Source organism: Thermobia domestica, chromosome 12 (assembly GCF_964235325.1).
Source record: "Thermobia domestica chromosome 12, izTheDome1.hap1.1, whole genome shotgun sequence".
NCBI lineage: Eukaryota > Metazoa > Arthropoda > Insecta > Zygentoma > Lepismatidae > Thermobia > Thermobia domestica.
In genome coordinates, this window is record NC_137465.1 from 52,707,478 (window position 1) to 52,730,398 (window position 22,921).

The window sequence follows — 22,921 nt, forward strand, 5'->3', positions numbered from 1 at the left end:
TACTAATTCTAACACTAAAAATACGCTATATTATAATAAATTTATATTAATGTTATTATCCACTCATTTTTATTGTTTTATGAATAGGCATACTGATAGGAAATGTTAGTGATAGTTCTAATTGCAGCCCTCAGAAGTCACAGAGCCCGAAACCCATTGATTGTTTTTCCTTACACTTTTTTCTTCATTGTTTGGGCTTTATTCTTTTAGGTTGAGATTGCTCAAATAAATGCTCTTGTTTTTACATCTGTTTCTACTATATTTTGGGTTTAGTTCGTGGAAAACGTGCCTGAACAAAATTCGTAGGCGCGAGTGCCAGAGGCTAATAACTGCAAGTCTCATTAAAGGATTTGAACCAGAACAGACTAAGTACGAACCTGAATGAAGGATGTGAGCCCAAGCAAAAATGAGTACAAGACCTACTAACGTTAGTGAGCTCGAGTCCCACTGAGTGTTGAAGTTTGAGTCCAAGCAAGCGCTTGCCCGAAAGAGATCAGAGAGCACGAGCTCCAAGGAACCTAGTTAGTGCAAGCTTTATTGAAAGATATGAGCCCGGGGCCAAATAAGCAGGAGCTTTAAAGAGAATAATGAGTACGAGCCCACTAAAGGTAAAGAACCCGAGCCCACATTAGTGAAAAATGCGCTGGTGCCAGTGAGCTCGAGTTATATTGATGGTAGTGAGATCGAGCCCAGCTGACGGAAGTGAGTCAACACGATTGAGCACGAGTCCAATCCGAATCCAAGCAACTGCGTGACCGGGGGAGACTAGACAGCGCGAGTTCCAAGGAGCCTAGTGAGTTCGAACCTCATTAAAGAATGTGAGTCCTAGACCAAGAAAACGCAAACCTCAACGAGAATAAATAGCGCTAACCCCACTGAAAATATGGAACCCGAGCCCACATTAATACACACTGGTGTCAGTGAGTTTGAGCCCCATTGATGAGTGAGCTCGAGCCCAGTTGACGGGAGATATCACGCGCGAGTGAGAAAGAGTTTAATTAAGATTACTAATCCAGAACCTAACCAATCGCGTGCTCGCTCGAAATAGATTAGGGTACGCGATCTCCAAGGAGCCTAGTGAGAGTGAGCCTCACTGAAGGATGGAGACCGAGCCGGAGTAAACGCGAGCCTCATTGAAAGATATGAGCCCGAGCTTGAGTAAGAGCGAGTCTTAACGAGAATAGTGAACGCTTTCCCCACTGAAAGTAATAAACACATTGCAAGCCTCACTGACGTCATTGAGCACGAGGTCATTAATGGTAGTAACCCATACTCTAGTTCTGATTAGCAAGCCCGAGCTTTATTGAGTGTAGTGAGCCCAAACCCAATAAACGTTGCCCCAATGAAATTATAATGAAAATGAAATGAAATTAAATCTTTAAGTTTTACGTCCCATGGTTATGCCGGTTAGGCTAAAGGAGACGGTATTATGAGAAATGAATGAAATTGTGGAATGAAGAAAGTGGGAGGAAACGGGAGAACGCCGAGAAACTCACGAGCATGGTGTTTGTCCACCACAAAGTCCACACGGCGTGAGCTGGGATCGAACCAGGGACCTCAAGCACCGGAGATGAACGCTCTACCAGTGAGCCACCGCGCCTCAGGCCCCAAAGAACTTAGTGAGCGCGAGCTCCAAGCAGTCATTGATCAGGGCCGGATTTAGGGGGTGCACCGGTGCACGTGCACCCCTTTGTTGTAAATATACACTATCTAAAATAAGAAGCTAGCAGTGAAAATAGCAACATTTTCCGAAACTTTCTGCCATTATTTTTCCGTTTGGGGCTTAAGAGAAAGCAGAGTTTTGCAAAAGCAACACATTAAGTCGATTTTCTGAAAGTTGAAGGAAAAGGATTCTCCAAGCAAAACAATATAACATTTGTCAAGTAGGACAGAAAACATGCGACCTTCTTTAAAATAACCGCTTCCCCTCCCCGTTCTATGTATCAGCGTTGTCAAGGGTAAAGAATATTGTCACATACCACTTTGAAGAGTTTCAGTGTAATTGGTTAGTTTGGTAATTATTGGTGCACCCTCGTTCAGAAAATCCTGGATCCCACCCTGAGTGTGATCCTTATTGGAGGATGTCCTAGCCCAAGTGAGTACGAGCCTCAACGGAAATAAGAACGCAAGCCCCATTGAAGGTAACAAACAGGAATCCATAAGCTGCACAGGTAACCATTGCGAATGTTAAAGCGAATATTTAAATAAGAATAAACGCAATGAACACTATGTGTCGGGATACGGAAGACCTAGTTTTGAGTGAGTATTACTGGCGGAAAAGAGCAGCCAATCAGGTTTGTCTCGATTATTTTTTGGCTTCAACGAGTTATGGGGACAAAATGGGCAAATCCTCTTTACTAACATTTTTGCTCGTCCTACAGGATCTGCATCCATGACTCTAGTTACTTAAATTTCTTTCAAGTTCTTCAACTTCATATGTTTGAAAAATAAATTATTTTCTCTTAACCTTTTACTTCTGTTCGTTCTTAACAATTCCATGACAATTCGATATATGCAGAGAAGAAATTGCATGAGGGCAGAACTTTTTCTCTTACGGGTAGCTTATGAAGTTCGTGTTGTAAGTCTGTCTCATAATCTTTCGGTAAGAAATGAATAGAATAAATATTAGCATTGTTTACATCGATTCTGTCTGCGCGTTTACACCGAGAAACTCACTGTCGTTTTACTGTACCAACAACATTTTAGGAAAGGGGTGCTATGTTATACATGGAGACTTCCTTTCTCAATTCGGACATTGAGCAACAACAAAGTTATTTTTATTCATTTTTGTCTCAATACACGCATCGACACCGCTTACTGTATTCCCTACAATGTGTTTGTTTCGTGCTCTCTTCCACGTGACGTCACGTCGCCCAAGAATTCTGGGTACTTTTTTTCTTTCGATAGCAGAAAATTTGCTACCTGTAATACTCTATATACATTGAGTTGACCTTATACAGTTTCTTAATACATTAATGCTGTTAATGTTTAATATGACTTCTCTTAATGAAACACATAGAAACAATAGATTTGAAATCATTGAACACAGCATGGTTGAATGTGATTTTAACAACTTCTGAATTTTGGAAATTGATTTTAAAATGGATAAAAAGAAACTTACGAATAAAATACGCATATAATTGCAGGAAATTTCATGAAAGGAAAAAAAGAAAATGTTGGAACAGCGAGAGTAGCACAATGAATAAAATGCTATTTTAAGAAATAGCATTTCCGAAGGTAAGAAACGACTATCTTGTTTTACCCTTTAGGTATGAAAGAAAGCGTCGCCAGCATCATTGTTCGGATAGAAATCTCCAAAAATAGAGTGATAAATGACGAAGAGCTCTGTTGCCATCTTTTGAGAAATAAGGGCCAAAGAGACTAAAATTGTAAATTTGGTTGTGGATTTCAGTGATATTTAACCTGCTGTGGCTCAGCGATAGAGCGTTCACCTCTGGTGCATGGGGTCCTTGGTTCGATCTCAGTTTCGCGCCAAGTGAGCTTTGTGGTGGACAAACGCCTTTTGCATTTTCTCGAGGTTCTCCCGTTTCATTCATATTTCATCACCGTCTCCTTTAGCATAAAGGTGGGACGTAAAATTTAAATATTTCATTTCGTTTCAAAATAACATGATTCCGTTAAATTTATAGCATGATCCTTCTGTATATAATAAAGTCTGGTTATTTATTTAATAAGTAATGTACTTTGTAATTTATTTTTTTCTATAGTATCCTATAATTTGAATTAGGGATAACTTAAATCTTGTGGTACACACTCGAATCGAAAAGTATCTTCAGAATTACGGGGAGTATAAAGTTGAATACGACTGCTCTATTCAGTCCCAGAACTCTTTTTATAATTTTGGAGCCACGGTTGATCAGTGGTAGAGCGTTCACCTCTGGTGCTTGGGGTCCCTGCTTCGATCCCAGCCAAGTGAACTTAGTGGTGGACAAACAAGGTGTGCGTGGATTTTCTCGGGGTTCTCCCGTTTCCTCCCACTTTCTTCATTCCACTATTTCATTCATTACTCATCATCACCGTCTCCTTTAGCCTAACCGGCATAACGGTGGGACGTAAAACTCAAAGATTTCATTTCATTTTTTTTTCTTGTAATTTTATTTCTTGCAAGGAAATAAGCTATACGACCATTGCAACTTAAACAAACAACTGGAAGTTTCAAAGGGGCTTAAACAAATCGGAGTTGGCTCAGTTCCTCTATCCATTTCATATAGATAATTAAAAAATTAACAAAAAAATCTATTAAACTGTTTATGGTAATATATGTATTAAGGTACTGCTATTGGTTAAAATGCGAAAGTAAATTAGAATAATATGACAAATATTTGACTGAAAATTTAAAGTAGACAGAAAGTAGATAGTCATTTTGTAATTACCAGAAGCAGAAATAAGCAGCAGGAGTGTACTATCAGTTTTGAATTCTCGAAACACAACACAGAATTCTAAACATCGCTTGGAGAAATAACAAAAGACAATCTGCATTGTAAGAGGAAAAAGAGGGTCAAGTTATGCAAGTACAAACGAATAGGACAAACAGCATACGGTCCGAGTTTGGATTTGTTAGAGTGAGGAAGAGAAACTGTAACTAGTTATTTTGAAAGTTTCCGGCGTTTGTGTGACAGCTGACGGTCAAGCGTGTGCTGTTCATACAAGAACACTGTGCCCGGATTGAGGTTACAGTCCCGTCTGATCATCGCTTGTGTGACGAGAGAGGGCTTCTACACAGCGCAAGTTCGCACCTCAATCGCGCGCTGGCTGGTTCTAACTCCCCTCCAATCCTCCCCTGATTTGGTACTCCACCTCTTCTCTTTCGCTCACACACACAAACAGAAATACACATACGAACTCGAGAGAGTAAGTCGTGGCGCTAACATAGAAAAGCTCGGCAGAGTACCGGCAGCAAGCACAATGTGTATAGGAGCTCGGGCAGACGCGATCGGTTGTTACTAGAGTCTACAAGCGACAGGCTTGCTTTCGCGAAACGACAAATGCGGTGCGATTCGCAACAAGACAAAAACGGGCAGCGATTGAAAAGCGGCACGGAACTAAAGTAAATAATCTACGTGGTTTAACGGAACGTATTTTCTACACAAAAAACAAGTCAACACATTTGTGATTTTTCAATGGTGAACAAAAAAGGACAAAATTAAAATTAACTAAATGAAAGAAAATTTGGAAATTTAAAGAAATAATCGTAATAAAAGCAAGAATAAATTATAGTGAGTGAAGTGGATTTTGATATTCAATATAACAAGTGCGCGAGTGTTAAAGATTTCTTTTTGTTATTTTGATTTTCTTAGGAAATATATTTATTCGTCTTCTCTTTCTTTCCCATATTACCTCTTTCTTTATTTTATTTTTGCTTTAAGAATTATAACGCACCCATACCTTTAGTGTCATCGCAATTAAAATGTAGAAAGTTCTACCCACGTCATTTGTTTCTATAAACAAGTAAAAAAGTTTAATTAAACCTTTCAGAAAAGTAGAAATTTCTCTCTCAATATTTTATTTTAAAAATAAAACATACTCAATCATGAACTAGTAAAAAATACTTTGTAACTTCGATAAAAGTTTTCAAAAGTTAGGACAGAAACAAACAGTGACTTGCGTTAATTTCCATAAGGAACTATACAATTATTAATATTCATAATTATTATCATTTTAATTTCTCAAATTGGAAAAAATAAATATGTTTAAATAATGTGCTGTTCCACAAAGTGACATGACACAGCAACACAGTATTAAGTGGTTCGAACTCCTTTACTTGTGGGTGACCTTAACTTGGACCACATGTCTTGTCACGAGTTACCAAGGTAAGTATCAGCATCGTTTGCCTAATACCAAATTATTGAATCTAATCTTATTGAAAACTGATTCATCTAATATCGTACATACGCATTCACGTCTAGAGTTACCAAGCACAACAAATACAAAACAGACAATTCACTATATTGGTATTAAAGCATTGATATTGTATTTCAGTTTTGTTAAAGAAAAATTTGCCTACAAGCCAAAATTCCGTGTATGGAACAAAATAGCGTACTAGCTTTAGCTCGTATTACAGAGAAGAACAGCTATAATTTTTTCGTTCTATCGTAGCATTTTATACTGAGTTATAAAACGCTGTGTGTAATAAACCAAATCTAATTTTAAGACATGCAAATGATAAGAAATAACAATCCAAAGAAATCATGCAGTATAACAACAAATTTTATATTTATTATACATATTATTATTGATAGTAGTATTTGTTGATGAGAAAATTGAAATAAAAATAAGTGGATCAATCATTCGATAAGACAATATACAGATGGTATGTAAAATCTTCAGAAAATTTATTCTTGGTAGAATAACGTCTAACCATTTTATTTTAATTTCACGTGGAAAATTCAACGCAACGTAATTTTACCCTGTTAAATTAAAAGCATTTGTTATATGGTCTTTAATAACGTTTAGTTTCTATTTTAAACTAGCTGCAAGATGAAAACTGAAGACAATTCCTTTGGAAATCAATACCAAACTACCTTTCATGTTGGTATTTCTTGTACTCACTTTTCGCTCGCGCTTTTGCCATTAAAAACAAAATCTTTTTTTAATGAGATTATATAAAACAATTTTCTAAGCTTTTAAAATTATTAATAAAACTTAGTGAACTTCTATATAATTAACCTGTAAAATGAATTTTAATTGAGTTAGTGACTGCAGAAAAAAGTTCAATCCACAAAACAAGAAGAAAGTTTTCAAAGTTGTACACATATTTTACATTTTTAAGCAAGGATGATTCCCATTATTTTTCTGTTAAGCATAGTTGGCTGGTTGATTTGAAAATTCATAATCCTTTTAGATAGCAAAGTTCTATAAGATATGGACTTCGACTTTCTGAGATTGTCTGTAGGCTACATATGTGTTGCACTTTTAAATAAAAAATAGTTTTAGCATTTGGAGGAAGAAATGAGGAATAGTTAAATTACGGGAAGTAGATGTTACTTTTTTCATACATTTTTTTGAGAAGGCAATTATAATAAATGTAATGAAAGTCAATTTACACAACATTAATTCTTCCATCGTATTGTACATATCCAAATGCAGAGTACAATAGGTGCTGCACGAAAGGTTTTCGAAAACAAAATTTTCAGAGAAAAATTTAGCACAGAAAGATGGATTGATTTGACGTTTAGCGTGGTGTTTAGAACTAAGTCCATATAAGACATGGGTCCAAACTTACCATAAGACCCGAAGTACTTATTACCGGGAACCGAACCCGGGTCTTCCGCACTAGAGGCGTGTACGCTAATCACATACTCACAATAAAACTCTGACAGTTTCTTGGCTTAATTAGCTAAATAATTACACTTATGTTTGTTGAACAAGATAATAACTTGGAAACCAAATTCTTTATGTACTACATCATTAACAAGGAGTATATTTTTCTGTTCTATGCACTATCAATCATAATTCAAGAATATTTCGAAATTAAAGCAGTAATTTACTTATAACATTATTTTCATGTTACAGAAGTATACATATTCTAAACACTCTTTTCACACAATATAATAGTTACGTCCGTAGATAAAACTGACATCTCATAAAAAATAATCTAATACGTATAGAAGAGAATTAAATGCATACAAAATATCAGTACAGTTCACTCCGAGAAGTAAGAAATTTCGTTTAAAAATTCATCACTTCATTTTTTTTAGTTCTTTCCATCGACTCATTCAAATCTCTTATCTACATCCAAAGTGAATTCAATAATTTATACCTGAATAAAATAACTTACATCTTCCATTATAATTAACATGCTACGTAATGGAATTTCGTTGTAGATAGTTTCTCAAAAGTCGTGAGTGTCTGTTACTATTGTCGTATAGAACGTACAGCTTTGTACCGTTAATATTCTTTTCTGTAAGAAATTCATAACACATTAACTAACTGGATGACGTTAAAAGACCCGAATATTCGTTGTGCTACTGTGGTTGAAGGAGATCTTTTCGCATGAATGAAGCATGCGTACTGAAGGATACGAATTCACTATATTAATAAAATGAGAGTCGGAGGATTTTAGTGTGATAATTGTCGACATTACTTTATAAGTAAACAATGAATTTAATATTTACCGCTTACTTTTGGAAATTGAGACGTTGTGGTGTAGTTAGTCTACCTACCAATTTGAATGCCTGATGAACGTGGGAATAAGTTTATTTTACCCACATTCCAATCCGGCTCAGGGGTTCACCTATCTTCTGTAAAACGGGTACCTGGGGATCTATAGATACACGGTGCATGCACTGACTATTTGGGTTCCTGTATGTATGAACACTAGTAAGTGTGAATCCTTTAGGATCCCCTTAGGCCTTATATGGTTTATACAATATTGGTGTGCCTTTTATCTCAATTGTAGATATTAAAATGGGAGATAATAGTAATATATACAATGTTATGAACAATGATATGCGAATAATGTTACATAGGAGAAATATTTTGTAACTGTCGTGAGCAAAAGTCACCTAATTGATGAGAATAGTTGCAATACAATCAAACAATAAGTATTTGTTGAAAATGCCTCAAAGAGTGGTGAAATGTTGTGGTTGAGTTCTTTTCAAAATCACTTATCACAAGCTGTTGTATAAACATGCAGTAATATGTGTTAAAGTAGTTTGTGGAATAACTATTAAGCTTTTGAACTCGTGGTGTTTCAATGAAATGTAGTATGTATGTGTTAGCTGAGGAAGGAATAAAAGTTTCATTATGAGCGGAAATAATTATGTTCTTTGAAAGTATTATGTGTTAGGCTTAAATAGTTAGACTCTCACATATTAATATAGAATACGTACGCAGTAGATAAATATTCAGCCAAAGATGTTTAATTTACAAAGGTAAGACTCGGCGGAAACTAATCTAAAACTTGAACCCTTGTTTCGGAGTAGAATCAACATAAATCTACACTAGTGAAGTTATCCTAACGATTGGTTTGAGATGTGATTTCTAAAAGTATGATAGAATGAAGAACTATTATAGAGAAAGAGAACTTTTTCATTATAATGTTATGTGTTACTTTTGACTTCGATTTGGATTGCTTATTTTGTTTGTGGAAGTTTGTCTCCTTTTAGCATCATGGCTATAAAAGACATGGACCTACAGTTTAAAGTAAAATTTGAATCACGATAATGCGTCCAATGCTTTACCATCAGGAATCGATCCCGAAACCACATTAGTCGCGTGTAAACTAGTCTATAGAACCAAATTCTTCCTAGTGTTTGCAACAACCTCTTTGTCAAAAATAGTCGGAGACATCTTTCATATTATCTATATAATATTCAATAACGACATTGCAGGATTTCGCGTTGTAAGTTGTCTTCTGGAAACTAAAATCTAACTTCCACATACATGCAATATAACTAGAATAATCATTTTATACTAGGGATGAGAAAAATGCGGTTTGTAGAAAAAAAACCAAAAATAGAAAACAAATATTTCAATTTTTACCAAAACCGATATGTTTTTACGGAAACCGGTTTTAATTTTCTTTAACCGATTTCAGTTTTTCACCGAAACCGGTTACAGTTGTATCTAATAGAGTTTCGATTTATACTGAAACTAGCGTGATTTACAGCCGTAGTCGCAATTCTTGCTTGGTTTTGTAGCGAGAATTTGGTAATAAGTTAACGAAGATACGGAAAGTTTTTTTCTAAAGTCGGTTTTCTAAAGCTTATCAGAAAATGGTTTCGTTTCTTTTAAAAATAAACTGAGAAACCTATTTAAGTATAACTACTTTACACGTGTTGAATCATGATTATTTGGTGACGAATGATCTTTCTGGAACACTTCACTGAATACAATTCACCGGAAAGAAACGATTTTTACAAAAATTGGCTGCTCATTTCATTGTGACTGAACAATATGAAACTTGCAACGCAGCACAGTAGCTTGTGTTGTCTATCTTGAAGCTTCTAAAATAATTTACAGTTTTGTACCTTCAGAACGTTTGCTCCTCAATCTCCTGTCGAATCGAAAATTTTAAAAATCGTATCTTCGCACACGATTAGACCTTGTGAAGTGTTGTGTGCAAAATGTGGTGGTTCTAGGTGACTCGTGTGTGTGTGTGTGTGTGTGTGTGTTCTTTTATGTGTTAATAAAGATTCAGTTCTTGGTTTAAGTTTCTCGATATTATTCAAAGTAACAAAAGGTTTTACTTAGCATAGTATCATCCATTTTATAGGTGATTCTGCTTTATTATGTCTTCTTTAATATTATTCTAATTTGTTATCAGTCTAGTGCGTGGGGGCCCTGGTTCGATCCCAACAAAGTAAGTTTGGGGTGGACAACATCGTGTTCGTCGTTTTTTTTTCAGGGGACCCCGTTTCCTCCCCTGTTCAATCCACCAATTCTTCCATTAACATTCACTTGTCTTAATCATCCGTCTCCCTTAGCCTAACGTGGGGCGGTTAAGTGAAAGATTTCATTTTTTCTCATTATCATTACATTCGAAGTATTTAATTTACTCTCTTGTCCTTTCTAATTATATTAAGTTTTTGGTTTGACAGCCAGTACAGTATCTTATCCTCAGTTATATCAATATCAGTTTGTTTACGAGAAACATTTACGTTTTCTTCTATTAATCCTTTATTGTCCTTTGTAAACTTTACTCCATCTACCTACTTCAGACCGCTTAGTATACACATTAACTATATAAATAGTGTGTTAGAAAAAACTCGATAAATATGTATAGAGATCTAAAAATTGTTGGACGAACGAGACTCGGTAATACTGTAGATTTATGTAAATGAAGAAATCCATTAGTTTATTCTAGCCGCTTTTTAAGTAATCCGATATAATGGTGTATCATATGCAGCCCAACCAACATAAAAGTTATTCTGGTTGCATAAAGGAACAGGGGAAGCAAGTGATTGGATCTACGTTATGAAATATTGCACTGCACTGCTAGCTAGCTCTTTTAGTTCCGTTCCTTACCTGGTAGGTTTTTAACCGATAACAAGAGGTCTGTAACAGAAATCAACGGAAGTTTTATTCGTGTGCAAGCAGCAAAATATCTTTGAAATGTATTATGATACTTAATTGAGTTTTTTCCTTTGTTTATTTTAAAGTTTATCGTAGTAATTATTTTTTGCTTTGGAAGTATCGATCTTTTCATACATTTGTGTATTTATAACTAGCATAGGTGCATTAACCTTTCCGAGACTGAGTAATTTTTTTGAGTACTTTCCTATGAGGCTTGAAGTACGAAGTTACTATATCGAGATACTTTGCTCTTGACATGTTAATTTCTATTTTGTCGGTATGAAATGTATGAATTTATAACTATTTCATTTAAAACACAGAAACTGTCATTTGTTCCTCCTAACAGGACCATCATATGTTTCATGATTCCTAAGGCCTGACCTACAATCACTTCAATATACTTTGCAACTGTAGCTTTGGAATTTCCCCTCCCGTACCTATGGCGTCTATACGCATTCACTAATAGTAGTGTCGTCATCACGCTATATATCCTATGATCACATTGTTGTTAAACGAGAATGGTTCAGCATTCTCTGCCCCTCACGTAGTAGAACTTTCCGCGTGAGAACATAGTCCTCTGCAACATTAGCACACTTTTCCAATCAGCCTTCTAGTTTTTCAATCCCAGCAAAAAAAAAAAAAAAAAAACGATTGGTCTTACAGCCAAGCATCTACAGTGTCCGTAACTCCAAAATAATTGCGAAAATGTCTCCCATGAATTTTATTCTTCAGGTTAAGAAATAGATGGAAGATATTGACTGCTAGATCTGAAGAATAGAGGGCATGGGAACAAACTGGAACACCGATTCTTGAACTGCACGCATTGCAACTTGTGTATTATCGCACATCATGATCTAACATTTCCCATAATTTCTCTTTGATGGCAGTAAGTAATTCGGCAATTAGAGTTGCATAATAAACGGCTGTAATTATGAATCAAAATAAATCCCTCTGTATCCCAGAAAGCAGATGTCATCTTTTAGCTCTTCGATGGTTGGACCTTGAATTTCTTGGGGAGTTGTGATGTTTCCATTGCATGCTTTGATAGTTACACTTATGCTCGAGCCACGCGTCATTCATAGCGACAAATTTCTTGGAAAAAAGTTTCGTATGTCAGGCTATTCGTAACATATGCTGACTTGTCATACAATGTCGACCGTCAACATTCTTACTTTTTAGACTCACAGTGCATAGACTTTTTCCATTGATAAATGTTTATGAATAATGAATTGCAGACTGTCAGTTGAGATGTCGCACGTCTCTGCTATGTAACGGATAGTCACTCATCGGTCTGCGGGAGTAATGTAATCATTTCTGGCATAGTAACAGTTGCAAATGACCCACTATTTTGCTAGTTTTTACAAGTCTATCAACCACATTTAGATTCACGGCATTATCGTTTCACTAGATCATGCGAAGAGTTAGAGTCCCAAGAGTTCCCACCATTCCAGTACAGATGTGTTTCGGTGGTGTTAGGTGTTCCTTCATTATATATTTTACCACTGCTGGGAGCACTGATGTTTTCTATTTTGTTAAAAAAATTAGGGTTTGCTTCTTACTGATCAATAACCTGTGAAGAAAAGAAAAATTGTTGCAAAATTTTAAAATTTTGTGGACATCAGTCTAAAGAAGGTATGGCGTTAAGCCTAAAGTTATAAGTGTCTTCCGTAATTATAAGGGACTAAAGATGGTGCATGCTGAGCAACCTTCGTATATTGTAATGAACATATTATATCTCAATGTGCAATCTTTGTCTGTGGTCACGTTTGATGGGAGGAAAGGGTTAAAGGCTTCAAATTTTCAAAGAAGATTTTTGAAAATGTTGTTCTCCATCCTCAACCACCGAGCGTTTCATCAGTGTGCGAAAACCATACTTATCGTGAACTTATAGTTGTTTTGCGTAAGATCTATCAAGTTTCGTTACTCTACGCCTATTGAGCTTGATCTGCAATCATTTCAAAATAACTGTATTTTGTTGAATTTTCCGCTCTACCTATTGGCATATAAGCATTTATTGTGAGTGATATTCTTTTCACACTGTGCCTTCTACGATCACACTACTGTTATGTCTTGTTACGATTATACCGAAGAACATCTCAGGATACATTTTGTGTGTCCTGTCAAGAATGATTGAGAGGAGGGAGTGTAACCTCAAATATTTATAGAAAGTTTACTAAAACTCTGACTCTCCCTCCTTCACTAATCCTTCAAAACATTGGATGCAACTAAGGCATATTTCGTTTGAAACTTTAATTAGTTATACGTAAAATGTATTACATTTCGTTAGTCTAGAATCATTTGAAAATACAATCATTTTTGATTGATTTCCCGTTCGTGCCAATAGTTTTACTTATGAACTATGATCTCGTCTCCAAAAGGTTGAAATAAATCAGCATTGGAAACAAGTCAGCGAAATATCATCAATTGGAATCAAATTGAACATTTTCCCATAATGATTGATTCGAGTGTTTCTGTAGTTAGTTGATTCAAATACCACATTACAACGAAAGGCAAATGCGATTATATTTGTCGTCAAAATAATTAATGATATAACACGCAGTACGATATAGTGTAGTACCTCGTCTATATGAATGATTGCTTTCTTTTCTACGGTTGCTTTATTATAAAATCCGAGCTACTAAAGCTGTATTCAGAATGCAGTCGAATCTCGACAGCCTAAATATACGCTAACCAAAGTTCTCTATTTTCAAAGACAAAGCTCTAAACATATTTTTGTTTTCAGTTTTTGGCTCAGCAAGCGGTTGGACATCTGATTTAAAATGCAGATGTAGCGAGACTTGCTCATGAACACTCAGTGTGAATTTATATTTTTCTTTGTTTCTAAATAAAAGTGGCCTTTAAAAGATATTAGAACATGTAACGATCTGAAAAACGATCGTTCCAAATCTGTTTTTGCTTAATAATTTATTTTAATTTAAAACATAATTTTCTGTTGGATGCTTCCAAATAGGCTCCGAACATTCTTGGTACACATTGTGATTATTGTTTTATTTTATTGTAAATACTTGATTATTTAAATTTAAGCTTGCTGTTACTAATTTCAAAATGTTACTATCAATTTACAAAGCAAATTTTATTAAAACGAGTCGATTAATTAAAGCTTTCCGGGACACTAAATAAATCACTGGGCGGAAAGTGCTTTAAACTCTGTACGTATATGCATATTTTTACCTTTTTCTTGATATTGATCGATTGATGACTACTACAAAATATAAAAACAGTGAAAGCTGATAAACGTAAAGACGAATTAATTTGATGTGTTAATGCAAATTTAAGTGTTGTTTAAGCGAACTACTATAAAACATATTTCAAAAGATCATATTCCTTTTTGTGCAGAAAAATTAATATAAATGGTAAGCTATGCTTACGTAATATCGTTGAGATGTGAATTGCTAAGAGCCTAATCCTGCCTACTTTCGTATCCTAGATGATTCCTAATGTTAAATAAATTTATCAACTTAGATTTTTGTATGGAATAATTAACTTAATTAACAAATAATATTGTTTTTTTCTGAATCTAGCAAAGCTAATATTACAGCTTATGATACAAACACGAGATGGATGTTTACGGATGTTTTCTAATATGTATTCTTAGCCATTATTCTATAAAGCTCCTCGGTCATGTACAAATACGTTGCTGTCTTAAAGTACTGAATGAATTAAAATATTAGAAACGAATGAAGTATATACGTCGAATTCTTGATATTAATTGAAATAATATAGGTTCTGTTGTAGGAAGTAAAATGGTGTTAAGTAACTGATATATCCTATAATCCGGATCCGTTTGAAAATAAACATCTGTATTATAGCGCTTGCATCCAGGTATTCAAAATAAATATTATAGTTTTTGGAACTGAGATTTGGAATCTGTATGACTATTGTAATGTTTGATAAATGTTGTGAATCTGCCTTCCCGCATGATATCCGGACTTGCTCGACTGGTGATAAATGGAATGAAAGTCCGAAATACAAATTTTATAAAACAACTTTTTTAAGCATAGAATGATTGTTACCATAGTAAAAAGGGTACTATTGAGCTTTTAGAAGTAACTCACAAACAAATATTGTTTTTTTTTTTTTTTAAAGAAAAAGAATAGAATAAGTATTAGCTCGCAATTTCCGCAATAATTAGCTTTTACTATCGTTTTAAAACATCTTATGAGCCCGGAACAAATATTACTTGTTATCTTAGTACATTGTTTCTATATGATTAGTATTGTACACTGAAAAAAAAATTTGTAATTAAATTGCCAAACATCAATGTAAAATCATTTACCCTTTATTTTGTAAGTTAATATACATTCCTTAGATTAAATTACGAAATTTGCTGGGTTATTTTACAAATTTACAGTAAATTTATAAGAAAGTATGATATTTTTATTGATAAAAATGTAATTTTACACCATTTGAAATTAGTAATTTTACTTTATAGGTGTAAATTGATTTACATAGAGGAGTGGCAAACAGTTTGCCACCATTGTTTTGTAAATTTACCTATGAAATTTTTTACAGTGTATGAAATGAAATGAAATCTTTAAGTTTTACGTCCCACGGTTATGCCGGTTAGGCTAAAGGAGACGGTGATGATGAGAGATGAGTGGAATGGTGGAATGAAGACAGTGGGAGGAAACGGGAGAACCCCGAGAAAACCCACGAGCACGGTGTTTGTCCACCACAAAGTTCACTTGGCGGGGGCTGGGATCGAACCCGGGACCCCAAGCACCAGAGGTGAACGCTCTACCACTGAGCCACCGCGCCCCCCTTTTACAGTGTAGTTCCGTTCAGTATTCAACAAAGAAACGAACATAAGTATGAATTTCCAGATGAGTGAAAGCAATTTTTATCAATGTACTAGCAATTAACTTATTATACAAAATAAAGGATGAACAAGAAAATTTGAGACTTGAGATTACACGTAGTATATCATGGCTTCGGAAACTAGAATTGCCAATACTGCCACATCAATCTAATTAATTAAATACAATTTTATTATCCAATGATAATTATACGCTTTATGCTGTTTTTGGTATAGAAATAACAACACAATTTTCTAGTAATTAGTAAAATCAAACATTTTTCTCGGATCACCAAAAGTGATTAAGTTTTAGAAAGTGCTACTTTATTGTAAAAACATTTTGTTTTCCTTCGTGTCATCTAAACAAATTGAATGAAATCCGTTTCAATTACTTCCCTCGTGAGATCAAATCTCTGTTCCGGAAGTTATAAGTCATTAATTACTAATGGCATCTATTTCCGTGTTTTTACAATTTAAATGACTAATTACTATACAGCCTAAAGAACAACGCTCTGCTTCTGTTTCCTGTTTCTCAACTCTTATTTTGATAATACAATTACGTAATTCATAATTAATAAAAATAACTTTTTTGAGTGTACCTTCCAATTGGCACTAATACCTACTTCTTGATAATGCAGTTTCCTTCCCATCAGTAGATGGGTGGGCCACAGAAGATAACGTCTTGTCTTGGGCCAGTGACATAAATTTAAGAGTTGTAAGAAGGTATTAGATGCGAGTATCAGGATTTTTTATTTATTCACTTATTGTGATTAGTACATAAGAATTGGGTGAGAAATGAGGTGATAGTAGCAATGAAGTGATGTTCACATAACCTAAGGTCACAATATCTTAGCAGATATGAAGGTGTTAATCAGCGGCGCAAATATGTCTTGAACATTCGGGGCGACAAGTAAGACCGTTTTCCTTTTTTTTTAAGTAACGCTCAAAATAATTTTGAAGTTGAAAACAAATCCTGTTGAGGATCACTGAGCAGAGTTGTCTTCAACATTGGGAGGTGGGCAGATTTGAGGCTTATTCTGGGGGACATCAATTTCATATCACTTTCCTTTGTGACAATTGGACACAAATCTTCACATTTTCCCCCCAAAAAAACATATTTCAAATCGAATTATTGAGGGGACAGTCCCCCCAGTTCCAAGATTGGAGGATACATGTTCCCCTCATCCCTCCGGGATTTGCGCCAGTGGTGTTAATATGCTGCTCTGGTGCTGCTCAGAGCAGATTGAAACAATGGGAGCCGTGTTAGTGAAACTAGAAATTAACGCTGTTAACTGCATAAAGAGTAAACATAACTAAACCATTGTGGGCGCTCATGGTACGCAAAACTATAACTAACTGAATGAGTATGTACTATTTACAATGAAAGTGTTAATCATACGAACATTTTTATGACTTTTGTAATACTAAGAAGATATTGACTTGACATGAGTTATCCATACCGGCCCGACTTAAAGGATTGCAAACAGGGGCGTCATTTCAGACTTTGCTTGGGGGGGAAAGAGCGCTAACGACATAAGACTTTCACGTTTTGTACTAGTATATTAGTAGGCAATTGATTAAAGTATATTTATTTCTCAAACTCTTGGGGGGGGGGGGGCAATAGCCCTGCCCTAGATGACGCCCCTGATTGCAAAACGGGCTAACCCCTCTTGTGACCATCTTTAGCTCCCTGAAACTTACAATTGTTTTCCGATATGTATGAATGTAAGGTGAATTCAAGTCAACCTCCACCCAAAAAAAAAAAAAAAAAAAAAAAGAAGATTGTGACATTCCTATCTTAATGTTCCCTCTAGAAGTCTTCATCCATATCTATAAAAAAATAGCTTGACGTATCAAAATGCAACAAAGTTTTGAACATCGCACTCGACAAATTGATTGATGTTTAACCTATTGCGGTCCTTTATCAACTGGGAATTGACATTTAAATTTGCCTTCCTGTCCGAAGTGAAGTCATGCTCGATGTGTTGTATTTACCTTGATTTCGTCCAATTTCTAGTAAACTGATTTGTTTATTACTACATCTAGTGCACAATCTTTAAACCATGATTCTCACCCTTGATTTAATAGATGGCGTAACTGTAGTAAGATTTAACTTTGAAAGTATGCCATTATATACGAAACGCTGTAATTTGGCAAAATTATTCAGGCCAGTTGAGACAAACGCGGAAAATATACAAGGATTATTAGGGGCTATGACCTCTTTCAGCATCGAAACTCTATCAGACGGGATCTTCTGATTAAAATGAGAATACAAAACGCTACATGCTTTTGTATTTGAAATAAGTACATCCACTGAGATCAAAATGGAAATTATATGCACAGAAAGTACAGGCATTAGCAATATTGCGCATGGAAGGTATAATGTTTGACGAGTCATAGCATAAAAGAAGTTACTGTAGGCAAAAATACATTTTTATAGGTTGAATTTATGATGGATAACTCAATCTGGCATGTGAATTGAAAATTTGTGCTTCAATCAAAGTCCGAATTATAGTTTCGATGTTTTTTTTTTTGACAAGGATACTTCTAATTTTCATATCGAGTCGAAAGAATAAAAATGTTAAAACTCACAAATTCATACAAAAAATTAAGGAAATGTTCATACATTATTCATTTGATAATTTTATGAGTATGGGTTCTGTCTCCCTATGTATATATATATATATATATATATATATATATATATATATATATATATATATATATATATACGTATGTATATATAGTGAATGTAAGGTATCTAATATTTCTATGAATTTTCTTCCTCGGTTAAAGACACATTTTTGTACCCACGTTTAATATTTTCGAAACAATTTCACTAGAAGGTGCGCCTCCAATGAAATAATTCTCGTTCCGGACCTGGTCTAGCGGGGCAGTCGGTGAGGACGATGCCATCGGGAGGGACGCCAGACCCTTTGCCCTCTAGTGTCGCTACTGGTGTTGACAGACTGCTATATTCGTTCTATATAAGCCTAACCTCATATGCGTACTTACGCATATCATAGATGGGAAGTATGAAAATTAATTTTTAAATAAAATAATTTATCTACTTAATCAATATCGTATTGTGAACTAAATCTTATTTTATTTGGAAATTAAACTTTTAGCGGAGTCGTTTAAAAGATTAGAATATACTGCGTAGCATTAATTACAAGTTTCACTGGGTTAAATGAAGAATAAATAGTAGTATGTTCAGTTAATTAGTCATCATTTACTATTATGGAGAAGCACCTTCAAATCGATAAAAACAAAGAAAATATAATTGCCCTGATGATGAGAACGATGACAGCTCTCGAAACGTTGGCCTATCCACTAGTTTTCACCTGACTGATTGCTTTATCATATACGCCGCCAGGAAAGCTTCAAATCTTACTTCAAAGAAAATATAATTTAAAAGTCAGAAAGTAATAAGTAATTTATATAAATGAAAATTAAATACTACTATTATGAGCTGAATTAGATTTAAATGATATCGAAAGCGTGACTGTTCATCTCAGCGACTCCAAAAACAATGGATTTGACACATATATATCTGTCATTTTCGATCATTTTTATATATCGCCCCTCTCCTTACCTTAATTGGCGGTGGTGAAGTTGGATATAGACGTGATCGAATGTATTACTGTTCATCTCAACGACCCCGAGAACTATAGATTCGGCACTTATATCTGTCATTTTCGGTAATTTTATATATCCCCTTCCCACATGTTGCGGGGCACAGAATCAGAAGTAACACTATTCATCTCAGCGACCACAAAAACTATGGATTCGACACTGATATTAGTCATTTTCGATCATTTTATGTATGTCCTCTCCCCTTCTCCACCCGTAAGTTCTACTGTCAAAGTGAAATGATAAAAATCTTACCAGGCTTGAACGTCATCTACGTTGAAAATTTGTTCGAGATCGGCCGCGTAGGTATTAAGAGTCACAAACATAGTCAATTTCAATTTTATAATATACATTTTGAAACCGTCACCTCCCCGGAAAAAGAGATAAATATGCAATATATATATATATATATATATATATATATATATATATATATATATATATATATATATATATATATATATATATATATAAGGATATTGTGTTATGTTTGATTAGAGAAAAGAATGCGTTTTGCGTTTCCCGTCTGTTAATAGCTGTTCTCCAAGACAAGGAAAAAAACAATAGCATTTGATTTACATTTTTCTCTTTCAGAACATAGTCTGCAGCATATGTGACCGTAGAGTACAGCGTAAACGCATTCACTACATGTGTTCTTCTGTTATTGAACATGAATCTGCCCGTTATTCGATTCTGTTAATTAATCCCATATCGAATCGGCTATTTACAATTGTATCTTAACAACAGCTCAACTGGTGGTGTTTTGATTTCTTTGTGGCTCAGCAACAGGCAATAGAGATCGCTTGTTTTAATTGATCGTTACTAATATTGTATTTGCTTCTAACAGCAAGCAGCAAATGACAAATGTCTCAATTTTTCTTGCATTGTAAGGTGACATTCCATAGGGTTTGCAACAAACACTTGCATTGCAATACTATACTGATGTACTCAGGAAGAAAACTTCTGAATGTTTTCTAAAAGCAGCTTTTCGTGGATAAAACATTAGAAATCAATACTCAAGGAAAGAAAGAGTAACCTTCTTAATATTTACTGCAGCTACAGATATATGCAGGCAACTTGCTGTGATATATATTTACATAGGCTGATTAAATACCGAACCATTTAGAGTTCCACAAGAGCCTAGTTTGTAAACTGTGGCCAAATTTTACGGGAGACGCTATGGCTTAGTGGCAGAGTGTTCATCTCTGGTGCGTGGAGTCCTGTTTCGATCCCAGCTCGCGCCAAGTAGACTTTATGGTGGACAAACGCCTTGTATTTGGATTTTCTCGGGGTTTTTCCATTTCCTCCCACTTTATCCATTCCACCATTGCATTCATTTCTCACCACCACCGTTTCCTTTAACCTAGCCGGCACAACCCTGAGATGTTAAACTGAAATATTTCATTTGTTATGCATTTACATGTCCACAGCAGTAGCGACGAAAAGTACGATCTTGTTCTCAAACACTTTCAGTCTACGTTCTTTCTTCAGAGTAAGCGACCATTTTTCGCAACTATATAGCACGACAGTCATGCTTATCGTAATTTCCTCGAATGCCTATAACTTGAAAACCAAAGATCGGTACACCATTCTATGTCATAGAGAACTTAGCTCAAAAAGATCTACCACTAATGTCAAGTTTGGTCAATACCAGACGAGTTTTAACGATCGCGATTAATTAGCATGTTTGGTTTCACTAAGTTGAAACCCAAATTTGATGCCAATAACACGAGAGCCAATGGTCTGAATACCGTAATAATTTACATGCGTTCCGAATGTATCAAGATTTGGTACTTTAGCAAATTTGGTTAATATCGGATTATAGAGATCGCAAGGACTCGTGAAGCTTGATCTAGATTTATCAGTTTGAGCACCCAATAGAATGCGAGGATGTGTTCCGGTCGTTAACCCTCATCCATGAACATTTGCCAGTATCGTTTCTCGTGTTATACGGGTACAATGTTGTGGGATTTTCGCTAAGTTTCGTTTGCTGTTATTATCGTGCTCGTTATTTTATATTTTTACTCTTATTATTGTTACCACACTGTTGAAAACACTGTCTTAAATCTGAGAAACCGTTCTTATCTGTGCATCGAGAATATCTTTTCTTAGAAACAAGAGTTTGAAACTCTCATTAATGAAAAATGAAGAAAAGTAGATGAGGTTGGAGGAAAAAGCGGAACGAGTAAATACGCTGTTATTTTCCTTATGAATGAGAATTGACAAATCTCATTTCCAAGAAAATATTGTCTCGGTGCACAAATAAGAAGTTTGGTAACATTGTTGGTACACTTGTACTGTTTCTCTTATTCTCAATTTTGCGTTCGGAAGGCAGCTCCATGAATCATCCCGAATTCTTCCGATGTGTCACACACGAGGGAAGGTAGTTCTATGATTTGTGTAGAGCTCACGCTTCACGAATAATCACGGTCACAATAATGCCATTGATAGCATGTGAAGAAAATATTATTTCAGTGATTCCAACCCAATTACTCCAGAGTCAAAGACCTGCTGACCATATTACTTTATATGTGTACTAAGCTCGTTAAGTTTTGTCAACATTCCATGGTCAAGATTGGATGGGTTTCACCAACCAGGTACGGCATATAGTATCTATGTGATTCACTTTTCTTAAGAAAAAAAAAAGCAAGTGAAGGACGAAAATGATAGTGTGGAAACGTATGGTTCATAGTTGGTTGTTTGGTTGATTGAGTTTTTTAGTCCGCTTACAACAGCGAAGTTATTTAAAACGGGACCAAATTTACAGTAAATTCGAATTACCATTCGGTTTTGTATCCGAGACAGGTACCACTACCAAGAATCAAACTCGGAACTACGGCCCCTGAAAGCAGAGGAGTTAGTGACTTTAACTGAACTACGGTTGAGAAGGTGTAACAGCTTTGTCAGGTCAGCCATCACGAGTAAGGTTTTCCTGGTTTTTTCATTCACATCAGGTAAATTTTGGGATGGTACCTAACTTATTACTGCCAGGTCGCTTCCTTTCTTCTCCATTCTTTTCTTCCTCTCCAATTCTCCATCCAGTGTAATCACCGAAGGACGTCATCTCTCATATTTGAGACGGGCTAACGTGGCAATAGATCCTGAAAGTCCAAAAATCTAAATCCCAAACCTAACCCCTAACATTTTTTCAATTTTATTATTTAGCTCTTTCTTATATTTTGAATTCCTACCAGACGCGTCACGAACACAAATACAGACACATCTGAGACTAGCTAAAAGTGTTCATACTCTTTAGTGGAACTTGAAATCAAGATATATCTTGTTGCATGAATATCAGAGTAACGCCTCAGAGCGCTCGAGTAAACCAAGCCGAAAAAAACAAACATACTTGACGTCGTTACGCTCACGTTGTACAACCGAGTGTCAACAATTTACTATCTTTGGTATTAGCTTACAAAAATCGTAATATCACAA

General features: G+C 35.2%; 1 protein-coding gene across 2 annotated transcripts in view; it reads left to right on the forward strand.

The window, feature by feature from the left end:
* Positions 1–4,828: 4,828 nt before the first annotated feature.
* The window catches only part of LOC145666450 (lachesin-like), a 1,090,518-nt gene continuing 1,072,425 nt past the window's right edge, over positions 4,829–22,921 (forward strand). For both annotated transcript variants that reach the window (XM_081733682.1, XM_081733683.1), the window contains exon 1: positions 4,829–5,831. In XM_081733682.1, the coding sequence (XP_081589808.1) occupies positions 5,741–5,831 (91 nt within the window). In that variant the 5' untranslated portion in view covers positions 4,829–5,740. The remainder of the gene's footprint in view (positions 5,832–22,921) is intronic.